The sequence below is a fragment of the Ascaphus truei genome, chromosome 22, assembly GCF_040206685.1.
Source record: "Ascaphus truei isolate aAscTru1 chromosome 22, aAscTru1.hap1, whole genome shotgun sequence".
Classification (NCBI taxonomy): domain Eukaryota; kingdom Metazoa; phylum Chordata; class Amphibia; order Anura; family Ascaphidae; genus Ascaphus; species Ascaphus truei.
The window spans coordinates 5,030,096-5,047,464 of record NC_134504.1 but is presented as its reverse complement, the minus strand read 5'-3'; the positions used below and the strand labels follow the sequence as shown (position 1 = coordinate 5,047,464).

General features: G+C 51.4%; 2 protein-coding genes across 3 annotated transcripts in view; one reads left to right on the top strand and one right to left on the bottom strand.

The window, feature by feature from the left end:
• The window catches only part of UTS2R (urotensin 2 receptor), a 139,484-nt gene that overhangs the window by 32,357 nt on the left and 89,758 nt on the right, over window positions 1-17,369 (top strand). The gene's annotated exons all lie outside the window — the stretch shown is intronic.
• Window positions 1-17,369, bottom strand: part of LOC142472633 (uncharacterized) — a 45,870-nt gene that overhangs the window by 6,374 nt on the left and 22,127 nt on the right. Inside the window, exons 4-7 of the mRNA XM_075579719.1 lie at window positions 12,936-13,103; window positions 10,951-11,058; window positions 3,686-4,009; window positions 1,188-1,244 (exon numbers count right to left, since the gene is read on the bottom strand). Coding sequence (XP_075435834.1) covers window positions 1,188-1,244; window positions 3,686-4,009; window positions 10,951-11,014 — 445 coding nt within the window. The 5' untranslated portion in view covers window positions 11,015-11,058; window positions 12,936-13,103. The remainder of the gene's footprint in view (window positions 1-1,187; window positions 1,245-3,685; window positions 4,010-10,950; window positions 11,059-12,935; window positions 13,104-17,369) is intronic.

Sequence of the window (17,369 nt, the reverse complement as noted above, 5' to 3'; positions counted from 1 at the left end):
TCTTTCATAACTAAAGCTGTCGCACATTTTAACCTGGTCTGTAACTGTTACATGCGCCTATAATATATATTATCTCTAACTGTGCACGCAATGTCTTGTATATAATGTATACCCCGTTCATTTATGTAACTGTATTTGTAACCATGTATTATTTGTCATATTAACTATGCCCAGGACATACTTGAAAACGAGAGGTAACTCACTGTTTTACTTCCTGTAACACATTTTATAAATAAATAAACCATCTTTTTATTTTATGATGATAACAATAAGTACTACCTTCATTTTAATAATAATAAATGTCATTATTATTAAATAAATATATATATATATATTGTTTCTAGCTATGAACCCTGAAGGCAGCCATCTTTTTTTTTTGTTTCAATTTTTTTTATTGTTTTAGAGAGACATAACAAATATAGAGTCTTGGAATACATGTGATGTTTTAACAGTGTCACTTGTCCATACAACAAAGGGCATTAACAGTTCGTCATCATTACTGAAATAAAATAGTTGCTATAACACTGTTTTTGAACAAGTGTGGTCTGTCTTCCTATTTCCGGTTGTGTTAGGGAAGCAGACGCTTCCGTAAGTGTCTCTCATGGGCTTAACAAAGGAAAGAGAAGAACGTAGAAAAGAAGAAAAAGAAGGGTGGGAGGGGTGGGAGGGGTGGGAGGGGGTAGGACGAGCCCATTTGTCTGGTCTTTCTGTATTTATTTCTATGGGGTCTCTAGTTTCCTGGCCATATTTCCCAAATTTTGTGAAATTTGTCAGTTTTCTGGTTCAACTGTGCTGTGAGGAGCTCCATCATCTTTATTTCCGGCAGAAAGTAAGATGATCACTCATGTAATGACAGCTGAACGCTGTGTTATTGCGGCTGCCTGGAAAAAGGTGAATGCGCCTTCTAGGCAGACTGTCTTACGGAGACTAAGGGAAGGCAGCCATCTTTAATTAGTGACACAGGAAGGGGGAAAATTTTCTCGTCGCAAAAGCAGAACCAGATTTACCAAAACAATGGATATTTATATTTCTCTATGATAATTAAATGAAGGTGTATTTTTTCCATTGCATCCGGGAGTCTTTGATGAATAACCCCTTAGTATGTACCAGAGAGGCTGCAGTGCGCTGAGATTCATCATCAGTGTATCCAGAACAACTAAAACCTCGGAGGCACAGGAAACACTCACCCGGTGGTCCTTGTACAGCCTTGTCCTTATTATCCCCGACTCTCGTGTTCTTCGGGTCTACTCAAAAAAATAAAATAGTTTTACGTTATTATATAGCGCACGCAGTGACTTGGGCGCTAGGCGGGATTAGGATACAGACAGATCTTTCATCGTTCTGGTAGTGAGACGGGTAACCGTAAGATTACAGATGCAGGACTTTCAAGGTCAACGTCACAAGGAAAAAAACAACATTATTTTTGTTTTCAAACGACTTCTCGGTGTAATCGGATTTCTTTACAGAGATCGAATCCTCCGTAAAGTAACGGGCTGACTTATTTGTTTGTTTTTGCTGGGAAGACTAAATTCAAGCGTATCGGCTTCTTCATTTACCAGTCGGCAGGGGCGGATTGCCTTATCGGCATTGTAAGGAACCCCAACCCTCTCTAATAGCGCGTCTGAGATCAGATGCATTGTAAGGAACCCCAACCCTCTCTAATAGCGCGTCTGAGATCAGATGCATTATAAGGATCCCCAACCCTCTCTAATAGCGCGTCTGAGATCAGATGCATTGTAAGGAACCCCAACCCTCTCTAATAGCGCGTCTGACATCAGATGCATTGTAAGGAACCCCAACCCTCTCTAATAGCGCGTCTGAGATCAGATGCATTGTAAGGAACCCCAACCCTCTCTAATAGCGCGTCTGAGATCAAATGCATTGTAAGGAACCCCGACCCTCTCTAATAGCGCGTCTGAGATCAGATGCATTGTATGGAACCCCAACCCTCTCTAACCCCAACCCTCACTAACAGTGCGTCTGAGATCTGATGCATTGTATGGAACCCCAACCCTCTCTAATAGCGCATCTGAGATCTGATGCATGTAAGGAACCCCAACCCTCTCTAATAGCGCATCTGAGATCATATGCATTGTAAGGAACCCCAACCCTCTCTAACAGCGCGTCTGAGATCAGATGCATTGTTAGGAACCCCAACCCTCTCTAACCCCAACCCTCTCTAATTGCGCGTCTGAGATCAGATGCATTGTAAGGAACCCCGACCCTCTCTAATAGCGCGTCTGAGATCATATGAATTGTAAGGAACCCCAACCCTCTCTAATAGCGCGTCTGAGATCTGATGCATTGTATGGAACCCCAACCCTCTCTAATAGCGCATCTGAGATCTGATGCATTGTAAGGAACCCCAACCCTCTCTAACAGCCCGTCTGAGATCAGATGCATTGTTAGGAACCCCAACCCTCTCTAACCCCAACCCTCTCTAATAGCGCGTCTGAGATCAGATGCATTGTAAGGAACCCTGACCCTCTCTAATAGCGCGTCTGAGATCAGATGCATTGTAAGGAACCCCAACCCTCTCTAATAGCGCGTCTGAGATCTGATGCATTGTATGGAACCCCAACCCTCTCTAATAGCGTGTCTGGGATCAGATGCATTGTAAGGAACCCCAACCCTCTCTAATAGCGCGTGTGAGATCAGATACATTGTAAGGAACCCCAACCCTCTCTAATAGGGCGTCTGGGATCAGATACATTGTAAGGAACCCCAACCCTCTCTAATAGCACGTCTGAGATCAGATGCATTGTAAGGAACCCCAACCCTCTCTAATAGCACGTCTGAGATCTGATGCATTGTAAGGAACCCCAACCCTCTCTAATAGCGCGTCTGAGATCTGATGCATTGTATGGAACCCCAACCCTCTCTAACAGCCGTCTGAGATCAGTTGCATTGTTAGGAACCCCAACCCTCTTTAACCCCAACCCTCTCTAATAGCGCGTCTGAGATCAGATGCATTGTAAGGAACCCCAAACCTCTCTAATAGCGCGTCTGAGATCTGATGCATTGTATGGAACCCCAACCCTCTCTAATAGCGCGTCTGGGATCAGATGCATTGTAAGGAACCCCAACCCTCTCTAATAGCGCGTGTGAGATCAGATACATTGTAAGGAACCCCAACCCTCTCTAATAGCGCGTCTGCGATCAGATGCATTGTAAGGAACCCCAACCCTCTCTAATAGGGCGTCTGGGATCAGATACATTGTAAGGAACCCCAACCCTCTCTAATAGGGCGTCTGAGATCAGATGCATTGTAAGGAACCCCAACCCTCTCTAATAGCGCGTCTGAGATCAGATGCATTGTAAGGAACCCCAACCCTCTCTAATAGCGCGTCTGAGATCAGATACATTGTAAGGAACCCCAACCCTCTCTAATAGCGCGTCTGAGATCTGATGCATTGTAAATGCTTCTCTATTTACTGTAAAGCTGTGTAATGCGGCAGGCATAAGCTTATAGGGGCCCATCTTAAAATGGGTAAGTAAGGAGTGGCTCACTGTGAGTGCTCATTTGCATATCATTACCCAGAGTCCCAGGCTGCAGTGGAATCCCTTTAGAGATGCCAGCGGAACCCACGGATTCCTAGGAACCCGGTTGATAAACACTGGGATAGCGTTTGAAGCAGTAAGCATGCTTTCCCTTTAGTTTATATTCTCTGCAGTTATGACTTACCTGAGACATTCAGCTTAAACTCAAAATGAGGGTGACCTTCCCGTGACGCAGTATTCCAGGTGTAGGATCCGCTATCAGAGTCCTTGGTGTTGGAGATGGTGAGAGTTGCAGTCGGGGGCTCTTTGTGGAGCTGGAATCTCCCATTTATATCCTGCGTCCTATTCCCTGAGACTTCCACCAATGTAATAGTACATTTTTCAGTTTGATTCCCTTCGCACTTCTTCACTGTGATATTTGTTTGCTCATTAATATTTCTGCACATCATCTGCGCGGTCCCACCGTGTGGCACCGCTACGGTTTCGTTACACTCGATTTTTGCAAGACCTGGGCGGGAAACCAAAATAGGTATAAATCTGGGGAAATGATCGTGTGCTCAGCAAAGGATGCTCAGAAAGCCATTTTTTGTGTGCAAATGATGTAATGGGTGTGATCTTTATGGCTTCATTTGTTCGTTTGTTAGCGCCCAATTCTTCTGTTTCTTTGCCCTCCACCCCCGCAGCGTTCTGCGCTGCACACATTTTTAGTAAATAACAATCAAACAAGAGAAGCAAAGAAAAAAAACAGAATATATATATATATATATATATATATATGAACAACAAGAAAAGAAAGCGCCCGATCCTAGTGCAGCATGAAAAAATACAATTTAATAAAAATGAATATGAATAAAACCAACAAATGTGAACTCACAAACACAGGATAAATAAATGCATATAATGAGTATACTCATTCGCCAACCGCCCACGTTGTGCCTTGGATGGCGCGCCCTCTCTCTGTCTGGGTTTTCTCAGCTCTGCTGAACCGACATCCAGCAGGGGATACAGGAAAAAGCTCACCACAATGTGACCCGGAAGTCCTCCACAATGTTAGTGTATCCGGATATGAGGTCTGCAGTCCGTGATATACATTTTGACTCTATCCTCACTGCCCACCTCATTACGGACTGCCTTTGGGAGTGCAGAGAGACTTCTCTGATCAGCCCCTGCATTGCGGGGTCACGGACTGCAGACCTCATATCCGGATACACTAACATTGTGGAGGACTTCCGGGTCACATTGTGGTGAGCTTTTTCCTGTATCCCCTGCTGGATGTCGGTTCAGCAGAGCTGAGAAAACCCAGACAGAGAGAGGGCGCGCCATCCAAGGCACAACGTGGGCGGTTGGCGAATGAGTATACTCATTATATGCATTTATTTATCCTGTGTTTGTGAGTTCACATTTGTTGGTTTTATTCATATTCATTTTTATTAAATTGTATTTTTTCATGCTGCACTAGGATCGGGCGCTTTCTTTTCTTGTTGTTCACAGATTTCTGGGAGTTCGTTGGTCCTTGATGAGAGCAGCCAGATCCTAGCATGGACCCTTGGTTTGGTTGATATATTTTTATATTTTTCACATTTTTCATTTTTATTTTTATTTTTATCTTTGACACACTTAGTGTCATTTTTTCTGTATTTTTCCATTCATCATTCATTTAGTATCATTCATGAGGGATTCATTAGTGCAGTAGTCAAACTACCAACACATGCCATTTTATTATATTTGTATTGTTCACTGGCATATATTTGTGTTTACAGCAGCTTTTTAAACATTGGCACTCAGCATTTTATTATAACATATTGCATGTATTTTTATTAGTGTGAGTCAATCATCCATAATACTGTTGCATTCACTTTTGCCATTCACCTTTGCTATATCCATTTAATACAATCATTTGGTAATTAGTCTGATTTTACACCTGAGGAGCGCAGTCTATTCTTTGTTTGTTATATATATATATATATATATATATATATATATATTATAGCAAATGGAAATATTACTGTATACTCATTTACACATCTTAGGCAGGTTTGCAACCCCGCCTTTCACCATTATCACCCAGCACACAGCGCTTCCACTGCAGCAAGGGATTCTGGGAAATGACATGCAAATGGGCACACAGTGCCACCACCTGATTCAAAACCATATAACATGGTCCCCTGTAAGCTTATGCTTGCTGCATTTCACAGCTTTTGAGCACAGCCTGGGTTAAGATGCATAACCAGTAAACCCACCCACAGACACTGTTTCATCCTTAATGGGTCTCATCAGTGTGGGGTTGGTTATAATTGCTATGCAAAATGAAGCAGGGATAGGTTTTACCATAATTAGTTAAGTTATGGTGGGTAAAACAAAGTGACATAAACCCTCCGCAGCAAAGTAATATTTCCATTTGCTATATGCTTTGTTGTGGAGGGTTTGTGTCGCTTTTTTTTTTACCCACCATAACTTAACTGTGTGTGTGTGTATATGACACACACACACACACACACACACTCACACCGTAGCTGCCGGAAAAAAGTTTACACACGCACATATATAGTGAGTCCTCGCTTATCCGACGGAACGTGTCCCGCCAACCTCCATCAGATAATGGCCCGTCGGATAAGCGGGTTCGACGTCGGATAATGCGTCCAGCGGTGGGCACGGGAAACCCCAATGATTGGCGCCTTATAGAATAAGCCTCATGGAGATAATTTCAGCGTTAAACTGATGATAAATGGGGCATTTTTCATTGCGCCACTTAGCATCTATGGGAGGTGAATTACCTCAAGTCTCCCGGCTGCCAAACAAAGGCACAGAAATGTCCCACGTTTATCTGGGAACACAAAAACCTTCGTCAGCGAGACTTTTACAAATAAATACACCTGGTGAGGTTTTGTGCGCCAGTTAAAAGAACCCCACGCAAAAATAAACTGCGGTCGGTGATGTGGTTATTGGGGTAACCTAAAGCAATACATATCTACTATATATTTGTGAAATCACTGTATGTCTGCGTCCCAAGGGTCAATCGCATTGGACCTTGGGCCTGTCACTCCGGCTCAGGCCATGCCCGCCCCCGCACACCTCTCATTGGCCTACGTCCAACACCAATGCCACACTGTCCCACCCCTCACTGACTCTCATTGGCCTGCGTCCAATGCCCGCCCCCGCACACCTCTCATTGGCCTGCGTCCCACCCCTCACTGACTCTCATTGGCCTGCGTCCAATGCCCGCCCCCGCACACCTCTCATTGGCCTGCGTCCCACCCCTCACTGACTCTCATTGGCCTGCGTCCAATGCCCGCCCCCGCACACCTCTCATTGGCCTGCGTCCAACACCAATGCCCTAATACTTCCACACTGTCCCACCCCTCACTGAGTTTTGGGAACGCTTTGCTTTTGCAACACCCAATCCTCTAATCCTCAACCTGCTCTGGGGCCACGCTTCACAGCTATCAAAACCTTCACGTCTGCTACCACAGACTGCCGAATCAGGTACAGAATCTACACACAACGCACAAACACAGCACACACACACACATTCACACAACACCAAACACTGCAGACTGCCTCTTCAAACCCCCCCTCCCCTCCACGCCACACATCTCCCTCCCGCAACCGGACCGCGAGGCCGCGGCCTCCACTCACACACCATGGCAACGATGTCCCTCCCCCTATCCCGCTACCTCACACAGTGTAGCTCTCGCGAACCGCACAGCACGCCTCATCTCCTGCACCTCACACAGCTCCCTACCGCAACCAGACCGCGAGGCCCCCTACCCCGCTACACCATGCCACCAATGTCCCTCCCCCTATCCCGCTACCTCACACAGTGTAGCTCCCGCGAACCGCACAGCACGCCTCACATCTCCTGCACCTCACACATCTCCCTACCGCAACCAGACCGCGAGGCCCCCTACCCCGCTACACCATGCCACCAATGTCCCTCCCCCTATCCCGCTACCTCACACAGTGTAGCTCCCGCGAACCGCACAGCACGCCTCACATCTCCTGCACCTCACACATCTCCCTACCGCAACCAGACCGGAAGGCCCCCTACCCCGCTACACCATGCCACCAATGTCCCTCCCCCTATCCCGCTACCTCACACAGTGTAGCTCCCGCTACACACCACTCCCTCCCGCTACACACCACTCCCTCCCGCTCCATTCCCTCCCCGGCGGGGGAACAGGCAGGCTGCCACGCAGCGCCTAAGATGGCGGACCCCCTTCCTCCCTCGCGCTCCATTCCCTCCCGCTCCACTCACCACCCTCCCGCTCCATTCCCTCGCGCTCCACTCACCACTCCCTCCCGCTACACACCACTCCCTCCCGCTACACTCACCTCCCTCCCCGGCGGGGGAACAGGCTGCCACGCGGCGCGTAAGATGGCGGACCCCCTTCCTCCCTCCCGCTCCATTCCCTCCCGCTCCATTCCCTCCCGCTCCCTCCCCGGCGTGGGAACAGGCTGCCACGCGGCGCGTAAGATGGCGGACCCCCTTCCTCCCTCGCGGCGCCGAGTGAGAAGATGGCGGCGGCCGGAAGTACAGGTAGGTGTCGCGTGTGTGTGTGTGTGTGTGTGTGTGTGTGTGACACTGCCCCCCCTCCTGTCCACTGCCCCCCCTCCTGTCCACTGCCCCCCCTCCTGTCCACTGCCCCCCCCCTCCTGTCCACTGCCCCCCCCTCCTGTCCACTGCCCCCCCCCTCCTGTCCACAGCCCCCCCCCTCCTGTCCACTGCCCCCCCCTCCTGTCCACTGCCCCCCCTCTCCTGTCCACTGCCCCCCCTCTCCTGTCCACTGCCCCCCCTCCTGTCCACTGCCCCCCCTCCTGTCCACTGCCCCCCCTCTCCTGTCCACTGCCCCCCCTACTGTCCACTGCCCCCCCTACTGTCCACTGCCCCCCCTCCTGTCCACTGCCCCCCCCCCTACTGTCCACTGCCCCCCCTCCTGTCCACTGCCCCCCGCCCCCCCTCCTGTCCACTGCCCCCCGCCCCCCCTCCTGTCCACTGCCCCCCCCTCCTGTCCACTGCCCCCCCCTCCTGTCCACTGCCCCCCCCTCCTGTCCAATGCCCCCCCCTCATGTCCACTGCCCCCCCCTCCTGTCCACTGCCCCCCCTCCTGTCCACTGCCCCCCCCTCCTGTCCACTGCCCCCCCCTCCTGTCCACTGCCCCCCCTCCTGTCCACTGCCCCCCCTCCTGTCCACTGCCCCCCCCCCTCCTGTCCACTGCCCCCCCCTCCTGTCCACTGCCCCTCCCTCCTGTCCACTGCCCCCCCCTCCTGTCCACTGCCCCCCCCTCCTGTCCACTGCCCCCCCCTCCTGTCCACTGCCCCCCCCTCCTGTCCACTGCCCCCCCCCCTCCTGTCCACTGCCCCCCCTCCTGTCCACTGCCCCCTCCCCCTCCTGTCCACTGCCCCCTCCCCCTCCTGTCCACTGCCCCCCCCCCTGTCCACTGCCCCCCCCCTCCTGTCCACTGCCCCCTCCCCCTCCTGTCCACTGCCCCCCCCCTCCTGTCCACTGCCCCCCCCTCCTGTCCACTGCCCCCCCCCCTCCTGTCCACTGCCCCCCCCTCCTGTCCACTGCCCCCCCTCCTGTCCACTGCCCCCCCCCTCCTGTCCACTGCCCCCCCCCCTCCTGTCCACTGCCCCCCCCCCCCTCCTGTCCACTGCCCCCCCCTCCTGTCCACTGCCCCCCCCCTCCTGTCCACTGCCCCCCCCTCCTGTCCACTGCCCCCCCCTCCTGTCCACTGCCCCCCCCCTCCTGTCCACTGCCCCCCCTCCTGTCCACTGCCCCCCCCCCTCCTGTCCACTGCCCCCCCCTCCTGTCCACTGGCCCCCCCTCCTGTCCACTGCCCCCCCCTCCTGTCCACTGCCCCCCCCCCCCTCCTGTCCACTGCCCCCCCCCTCCTGTCCACTGCCCCCCCCTCCTGTCCACTGCCCCCCCCTCCTGTCCACTGCCCCCCCCCTGTCCACTGCCCCCCCCTCCTGTCCACTGCCCCCCCTCCTGTCCACTGCCCCCCCTCCTGTCCACTGCCCCCCCCTCCTGTCCACTGCCCCCCCCTCCTGTCCACTGTCCCCCCTCCTGTCCACTGCCCCCCCCTCCTGTCCACTGCCCCCCCCTCCTGTCCACTGCCCCCCCTCCTGTCCACTGCCCCCCCTTCCTGTCCACCGCCTCCCCTCCCCCTTCCCACCGCCTCCCCTCCCCCCTTCCCACCGCCTCCCCTCCCCTTCCCACCGCCTCCCCCCCCTTCCCACCGCCTCCCCCCCCCTTCCCACCGCCTCCCCTCCCCCCTTCCCACCGCCTCCCCTCCCCCCTTCCCACCGCCTCCCCTCCCCCTTCCCACCGCCTCCCTTCCCACCACCTCCCCTCCCCCCTTCCCACCGCCTCCCCTCCCCCTTCCCACCGCCTCCCCTCCCCCCTTCCCACCGCCTCCCTTCCCACCGCCTCCCTTCCCACCGCCTCCCCTCCCAACTTCCCACCGCCTCCCCCCCCTTCCTACCCCCTTCCCACCGCCTCCCCTTCCCACCGCCTCCCCACCCCCTTCCCACCGCCTCCCCCCCCCCTTCCCACCGCCTCCCCCCCCCCTTCCCACCGCCTCCCCCCCCTTCCCACCGCTTCCCCCCTCCTTCCCACCGCCTCCCCCCCCCTTCCCACCGCCTCCCCACCCCCTTCCCACCGCCTCCCCCCCCCCTTCCCACCGCCTCCCCCCCCCCTTCCCACCGCCTCCCCCCCCTTCCCACCGCTTCCCCCCTCCTTCCCACCGCCTCCCCCCCCTTCCCACTGCCTCCCCCCCCTTCCCACTGCCTCCCCCCCCTTCCCACCGCCTCCCCCCCCTTCCCACCGCCTCCCCCCCCCTTCCCACCGCCTCCCCCCCCCTTCCCACCGCCCCCCCCCCCTTCCCACCGCCTCACACCCTAGCAGGACCCCCACTCACAGACAGCACTCACAACCCACGCGCCACCCGCCGCCTCACACCCTAGCAGGACCCCCACTCACAGACAGCACTCACAACCCACGCGCCACCCGCCGCCTCACATCCTAGCAGGAACCCCACTCGCAGACAGCACTCACAACCCACGCGCCACCCGCCGCCTCACACCCTAGCAGGACACACGCCTCACATTTTTACATCACTTATGGCACCGAAATATACATTGTACTGTGGTGTGGTTACAATAAACCATTTTTATACAACATCGTATTACATTTTCTTCCATCTTTCTTTTCAATATTATTATCCAACCTTTACAACAAATACTCACCTATTGTTCCACAATTTATAAATAATACTACCTATTACGCATTTACATCCCGGGCAACGCCGGGTCTCTCAGCTAGTTTTTTATATATACCTTCTATACGGTTAGGAATATTTGGGGGATGTTTCCATTGGTTTGATTGGTACTTTCAATAGGGGTGTTCCCAAAGAGGTGAAGCGAAGCATAAGTGCAGTGTAAACTTACTCATATGGGTGCAGGGGACGAGAGAGAAGAAGCAGATGCAGAGGACACAGAGAGGACCCATCATGATGAGGGGTGAGAGGAGGTCACATCAGGCTGGAACCCCGCAATCTGAGGGGTAAGAAATAAGACCTGTCATACATACACATGGCCACCAGAGGGAGATATTTCCATGCAGAATTCAAGCAATGACATATAGTACTGCCATACTGCGCTACTGTATATAGCAGGGGAGAGCAAACTTTTCTTGCTGTGCCCCCCCTGCCTGCTCTCCTCCGTTTTTGCGCCGCCCCCATTACCTTGGTTCGGCGTCAAAAGACGCCACGGGGTCGTGTGACGTCACGTGACTCGTTGCGTCATTTGATGTCACGTTACCATAGCAACCGTGACATCGCATGACCCCGCTGCGTCATTTGACGCCACGTTGCCAAGGTCACGCGTCTTGAAGTCGGCTGAACCTCGGTAAGTAGAGGTGGCAGAGGCCTCGCGCGGTCCCCCGGCATTTAATTTAAATGCCTTGGCGTGCCCCCTAATTTGCGTACTCCTGGTATATAGGACCCTGTACCTGTATTGAGTGTATATAAATAACATTTATGTTCACACATATAGGATATCATACGGCACAAACGTGCGTATGTTTTATATATATATATATATATATAATACTGAGTTAAGTTATGGTGAGTAAAAAAGTGACAAAAACCCTCCACAGCAAAGCAAATATGCAAATATAGCTGTATGCTCATCTGCATGTCTTAGGCAGGTCTGCAACCCCGCCTTTCACCATTATCACCCAGCACACAGCACTTCCACTGCAGCAAGGGATCCTGGGAAATGACATGCAAATGAGCACACAGTGCCACTTTTTGCTTCAAAAACCATTTTTAACATGGTTCCCTATAGGCTTAAGCTTGCTGCATGGAGCAAGCTTAAGCTTATAGGGAACCATGTTAAAAATGTTTTTTGAAGCAAAAAGTGCTCATTTGCATGTCATTTCCCAGAATCCCTTGCTGCAGTGGAAGTGCTGTGTGCTGGGTGATAATGGGGAAAGGCGGGGTTGCAGACCTGCCTAAGACATGCAGATGAGCATACAGTTGTATTTACATTTGCATATATATATATATACACACACACACACACACACACATTTTTATATATATATTAGTATATATTGTATGTGTATATATATAAAGAGAGGTATTCCTCACAGCAGCAAAGCAGGAAGAATGAAACAGCACACAGATGTAATCCAGGTAAAGCTGTATTAAGGTATGTGGCACATAAAGCAACGTTTCAGTCCTCACATGGGGACCTTTCACAAGGAAGTGCTACTATGTACTATTTATTTATATATTTATATTTATTTTTATATAGATAGATATATCCAATAAAGAATATCACTTGTGAGCACATTCATATGTCTTTGGCCGCGCGTATAGTGACGGTGACGCGATGCGTGACGTCGCCGCTAGCGAAAGTTGTATTTCGCTATGCGGCGGCGCGGGCGACCAGGCCATTGATTGGTTCAGGGGCTGTCACATGAGGCGGCAGCCCCTGAAAAATCAATTATTCCCGGCTTCCAAAAATCATGTCGCTTTGTGGCAGTCGTGCTTACTATAAGCGCACGCGGCGGCGACGACAATGCATTTGTTTTCGGGCAACGGCGCGTCGCCGTCACTATAAGCGCGGCCTTAGACAGGTCTGCAACCCTGCCTTTCACCATTATCACCTAGCATACAGCGCTCCCACTGTTTATATATAAAACTTCTCTCACTGACTGCCCCGCACCTCGGGAACGCCCTTCCCCTCAATATCCCACTAGCACCCTCTCTCTCCACCTTTAAGACCCACCTTAAAACCCACCTCCTTAACGAAGCATATGAGTAGCACCGTGGCCGATACTGTACAGCTCTTACATCGACCGTGGCCCCTGCAGACGCACTTACCAGAACACCCTCCTTCTGCCTCTGTACTTTCCTCCTACTTACCACTTAGATTGTTAGCTCTTCGGGGCAGGCACTCCTTTTCCTAATGTTACTTTGATGTTTGATTTTTGGCATCACTCCCAGTAAGGGTCACGAGTTAACGACGGCAAAACATGGGCCCAGCTGCCAAGGGGCTTCCAAACTTTCATTGTGACATTTGCACAACACATACTAAGGGTGAGAAAGGGGCAGGGAGTTCGTGAAACTGTTTAACCGAGTTTGGGAAGGAAATGTAACCGTACGAATCCATAATACCGTGCTGATTGTGACCTGCTCCCAGCTCTGCCTGCTGGCGGGGCCCTGCGTCTGCCTGCTGGCGGGGCCCTGCGTCTGCCTGCACGCTGCAGCCTGTGCCACCGATTCTCTGCTCTCTGGCGGTAGAAAGTTCTCCCTGTTCTCTGCTCCTTCACTTTGCACTGTACGCCCAATGCAAAACAAACACTTCTCTCTCCTGATTACACGGCGGTCTGATAAGGGGCATCGCGGCTTTATTCAGCGTTGCCTGCCGTTGATAGGGTGACTGTAACAGGGGACTTATCCCTGTTCAGTAATGTGCCTTTAATCTAGCAGTGTGGTAGTTAATTACTAAACACCACCTGCCTGATTAGATTGTTTACAAAAAGCCTGCCTTTGAGACAGGAAGTGACTCTCTTTAGCTCTGACTGAGAGCTGACCTTTGGAGAGACAGAGCAGAGGTTCTTGAGTCCCAGGAGAGACTGACCAAAAGAAACCCAGATCTCTGGAGCTGACCAGTCTTGAGCTCTGCACAGCAGAGCTGATTTCAAGACACAGGGAAAACTACTACACCTGAAGCTGAACCAGGAAGTGAGAAGATTTTCCCTCCAAGAAACAGATAAGACTTTTATTGTTAAGAGACTGCTAATATCTGCTTATTTCATGCTATATGTTTGGGGTTGGGGGAACTGCTTAACTAATGGAGATGTGAACTAATTGCATAGGATTTCACTAGAAAAACTCCCAAGTGAATGGAAGCTTTGTTCCCCCCCCTGTGTTTGGATGATTTCCTGATGAAAAGGAAAAGGCACAATAAAGCCTTATTATAATTTCACCTTATAAACGTCTCCAAATTGTGTACCTCTGTGAACGTCCGTCTACAGTGACCAATAAACACCCCGGTATCCCGGCAATTATTCTCAAAACCCTTCCAATATCCTAGTTTTCAGCTTTCACCTGATTGGACTGGCTTAAAACTGTAAGAATAGACATGAATGTGTTTGTGCGATGGATCATATCAAAGAGGAAACGGTTACAATATATTGCTAAACTAATAAAACAAACGGTCATTTGGCTACACCGGAGAGTTTGTGTTACGTTAGGAAACTGAAACAATACTGCACAAATCGGGGCGCGATTACACACACAGCGTTATAATATTTATTTGAAAATGATGTCACTTGTTTTAGAAAACGTTCTTTACTGTGTCCCGTTCCGACTTTTGAAATCTGTTTGCCCTAGCCATTAATTTACTGTATATAGCAGTTAAGCCGGATCGAGCACCTATATATACCCCTGATAGGATCCTAGTGAATGCCCCTCTGCGCTGTGTCTGACACTTTGAGTCAGGTTTTATATTGGGACACCGGTTTGGGGGGGGGAGGTGTTAGGGCTTTTGGTTTCCCTGCCCCCATTTTCACACCGCTGTACTTGTTCACCTGTCATTTTCTTAGCCCTGGGACAGGCACTGAAATAATATTTCTTTAACCAGAATAACACGTGAGTGTAAACAACCTGAAGGCAGAGCAGGAACAGTCCGGAAGAGGGAGGAGGGATCGATGCAGAACACTGCACAGCTCACGTTCCAGGCTCTCGCCTTATCTGCACCTCTTTACAGATCACCTCTGATCTCTCGCTCTGCCCCCACTCGTCTCTGGCGCTCTACCCACATCTGTCTCTTTTCCATCCCTTTCACCTCTACTGCTCCCTCTCACCTTTAAACCTTTTCCCGCACTGCCCCTTACCTGTGGGACTCCGTATACACCCAGCACCTTCTCTCCCCATCAACCCTTAAAACTCACCTCTCAATAGCCTGGACTCATGGCTACTGTCCCACACCCACAGTCGGTCCTACCAACTATTGTGGCCAAGCACTGTCCTCTACTGCACTTACCCACCATCAAGGCCAGGCACTGCCATCTACTGCACTTACCCACCATCAAGGCCAGGTCCTGCCATCTACTGCACTTACCCACCATCAAGGCCAGGCACTGCCATCTCCTGCACTTACCCACCATCAAGGCCAGGCACTGCCATCTCCTGCACTTACCCACCATCAAGGCCAGGCACTGCCATCTACTGCACTTACCCACCATCAAGGCCAGGCACTGCCATCTCCTGCACTTACCCACCATCAAGGCCAGGCACTGCCATCTCCTGCACTTACCCACCATCAAGGCCAGGCACTGCCATCTACTGCACTTACCCACCATCAAGGCCAGGCACTGCCATATACTGCACTTATTCCCTCACCTGCTGTCTCTGTAACTCTCCCAACATTCCGCTTCGATTGTAAGCTCTCCGGGGCAGGGATTTCCTTTCCTATTGTCTGACTTTGTTGCGCTTATTGTATTATTATAATTCCCTATACTGTATTGCCTCTCCTGTAAAGCGCTGAGTACACTGTGAGCACTGTATACATTAAGCTATACATACATCCGAAAATAGGTCCGTCTGATCTCAAGATATGGACTTTGGAAGCCACATGTCGTGTTTCACTGATTTTGTGGGAAAAACAATCTTCAGTTAAGTTTTCCTTTCGACTAAAAGGCTATTTCTGGGGCAGAAACCCCAAACTCTCACTCATCCAACGTTGGAGGCGGACCAAAAAAGTCAGGTGCTCCGTCACCCTCAGTGGGGTCTTATTAAAAAAGGGTGACAGGTGAGAGTGAGAGAGACACGAAAACAGGACAGGCACTCCAAAATCCAAAGGTAAAATATATTACTCAAAGGTTCCTTCGGGAGCCGAAACGTTGAGTAATAAATGTCAACTTTGGATTTTGGAGCGCCTGTCCTGTTTTTCTACACCAGATGTGCTGCATTGCTGACACCTGGACAGCCGGCACCCTGCCTACCAAATGTAACTATACATGTGAGTGCCTTGTCCCTGGACCTGAAATAAATATATATATATATATCTCCATCCCATAACTCACCCACTCACTAACTCACCCACCCAGCCAGTCAATAACTCACTAACCCACCCAGTCACTAACCCACCCAGTCACTAACTCACTCACCCACCCAGTCACTAACTCACCCACCCACCCAGTCACTAACTCACCCATTCACTAACTCTCTCACCCACCCAGTCACTAACTCACCCACCCACCCAGTCACTAACTCACCCACCCACCCAGTCACTAACTCACCCACCCACCCAGTCACTAACTCACCCATTCACTAACTCTCTCACCCACCCAGTCACTAACTCACCCACCCACCCAGTCACTAACTCACCCATTCACTAACTCTCTCACCCACCCAGTCACTAACTCACCCACCCACCCAGTCACTAACTCACCCACCCACCCAGTCACTAACTCACCCACCCAGTCACTAACTCACCCACCCAGTCACTAACTCACCCACCCAGTCACTAACTCACTCACCCACCCAGTCACTAACTCACACACCCACCCACTAACTCAACACAGTCACTAACTCACCCACCCAGTCACCAACTCACTCACCCAGTCACTAACTCACCCACCCAGTCACTAACTCACCCAGTCACTAACTCACTCACCCACCCACCCAGTCACTAACTCACCCACCCACCCAGTCACTAACTCACTCACCCACCCAGTCACTAACTCACCCACCCACCCAGTCACTAACTCACCCATTCACTAACTCTCTCACCCACCCAGTCACTAACTCACTCACCCACCCACCCAGTCACTAACTCACTCACCCACCCACCCACTAACTCAACACAGTCACTAACTCACCCACCCAGTCACTAACTCACTCACCCACCCAGTCACTAACTCACTCACCCACCCAGTCACTAACTCACCCACTCACCCACCCAGTCACTAACTCACTCACCCACCCAGTCACTAACTCACCCACCCACCCAGTCACTAACTCACCCACCCACCCAGTCACTAACTTACTCACCCACCCAGTCACTAACTCACCCACCCACCCAGTCACTAACTCACCCACCCAGTCACTAACTCACTCACCCATCCACCCAGTCACTAACTCACTCACCCATCCACCCAGTCACTAACTCACTCACCCACCCAGTCACTAACTCACACACCCACCCACTAACTCAACACAGTCACTAACTCACCCACCCAGTCACTAACTCACTCACCCACCCAGTCACTCACTCACCCACCCACCCAGTCACTAACTCACTCACCCACCCAGTCACTAACTCACCCACCTAGTCACTCACTCACACAC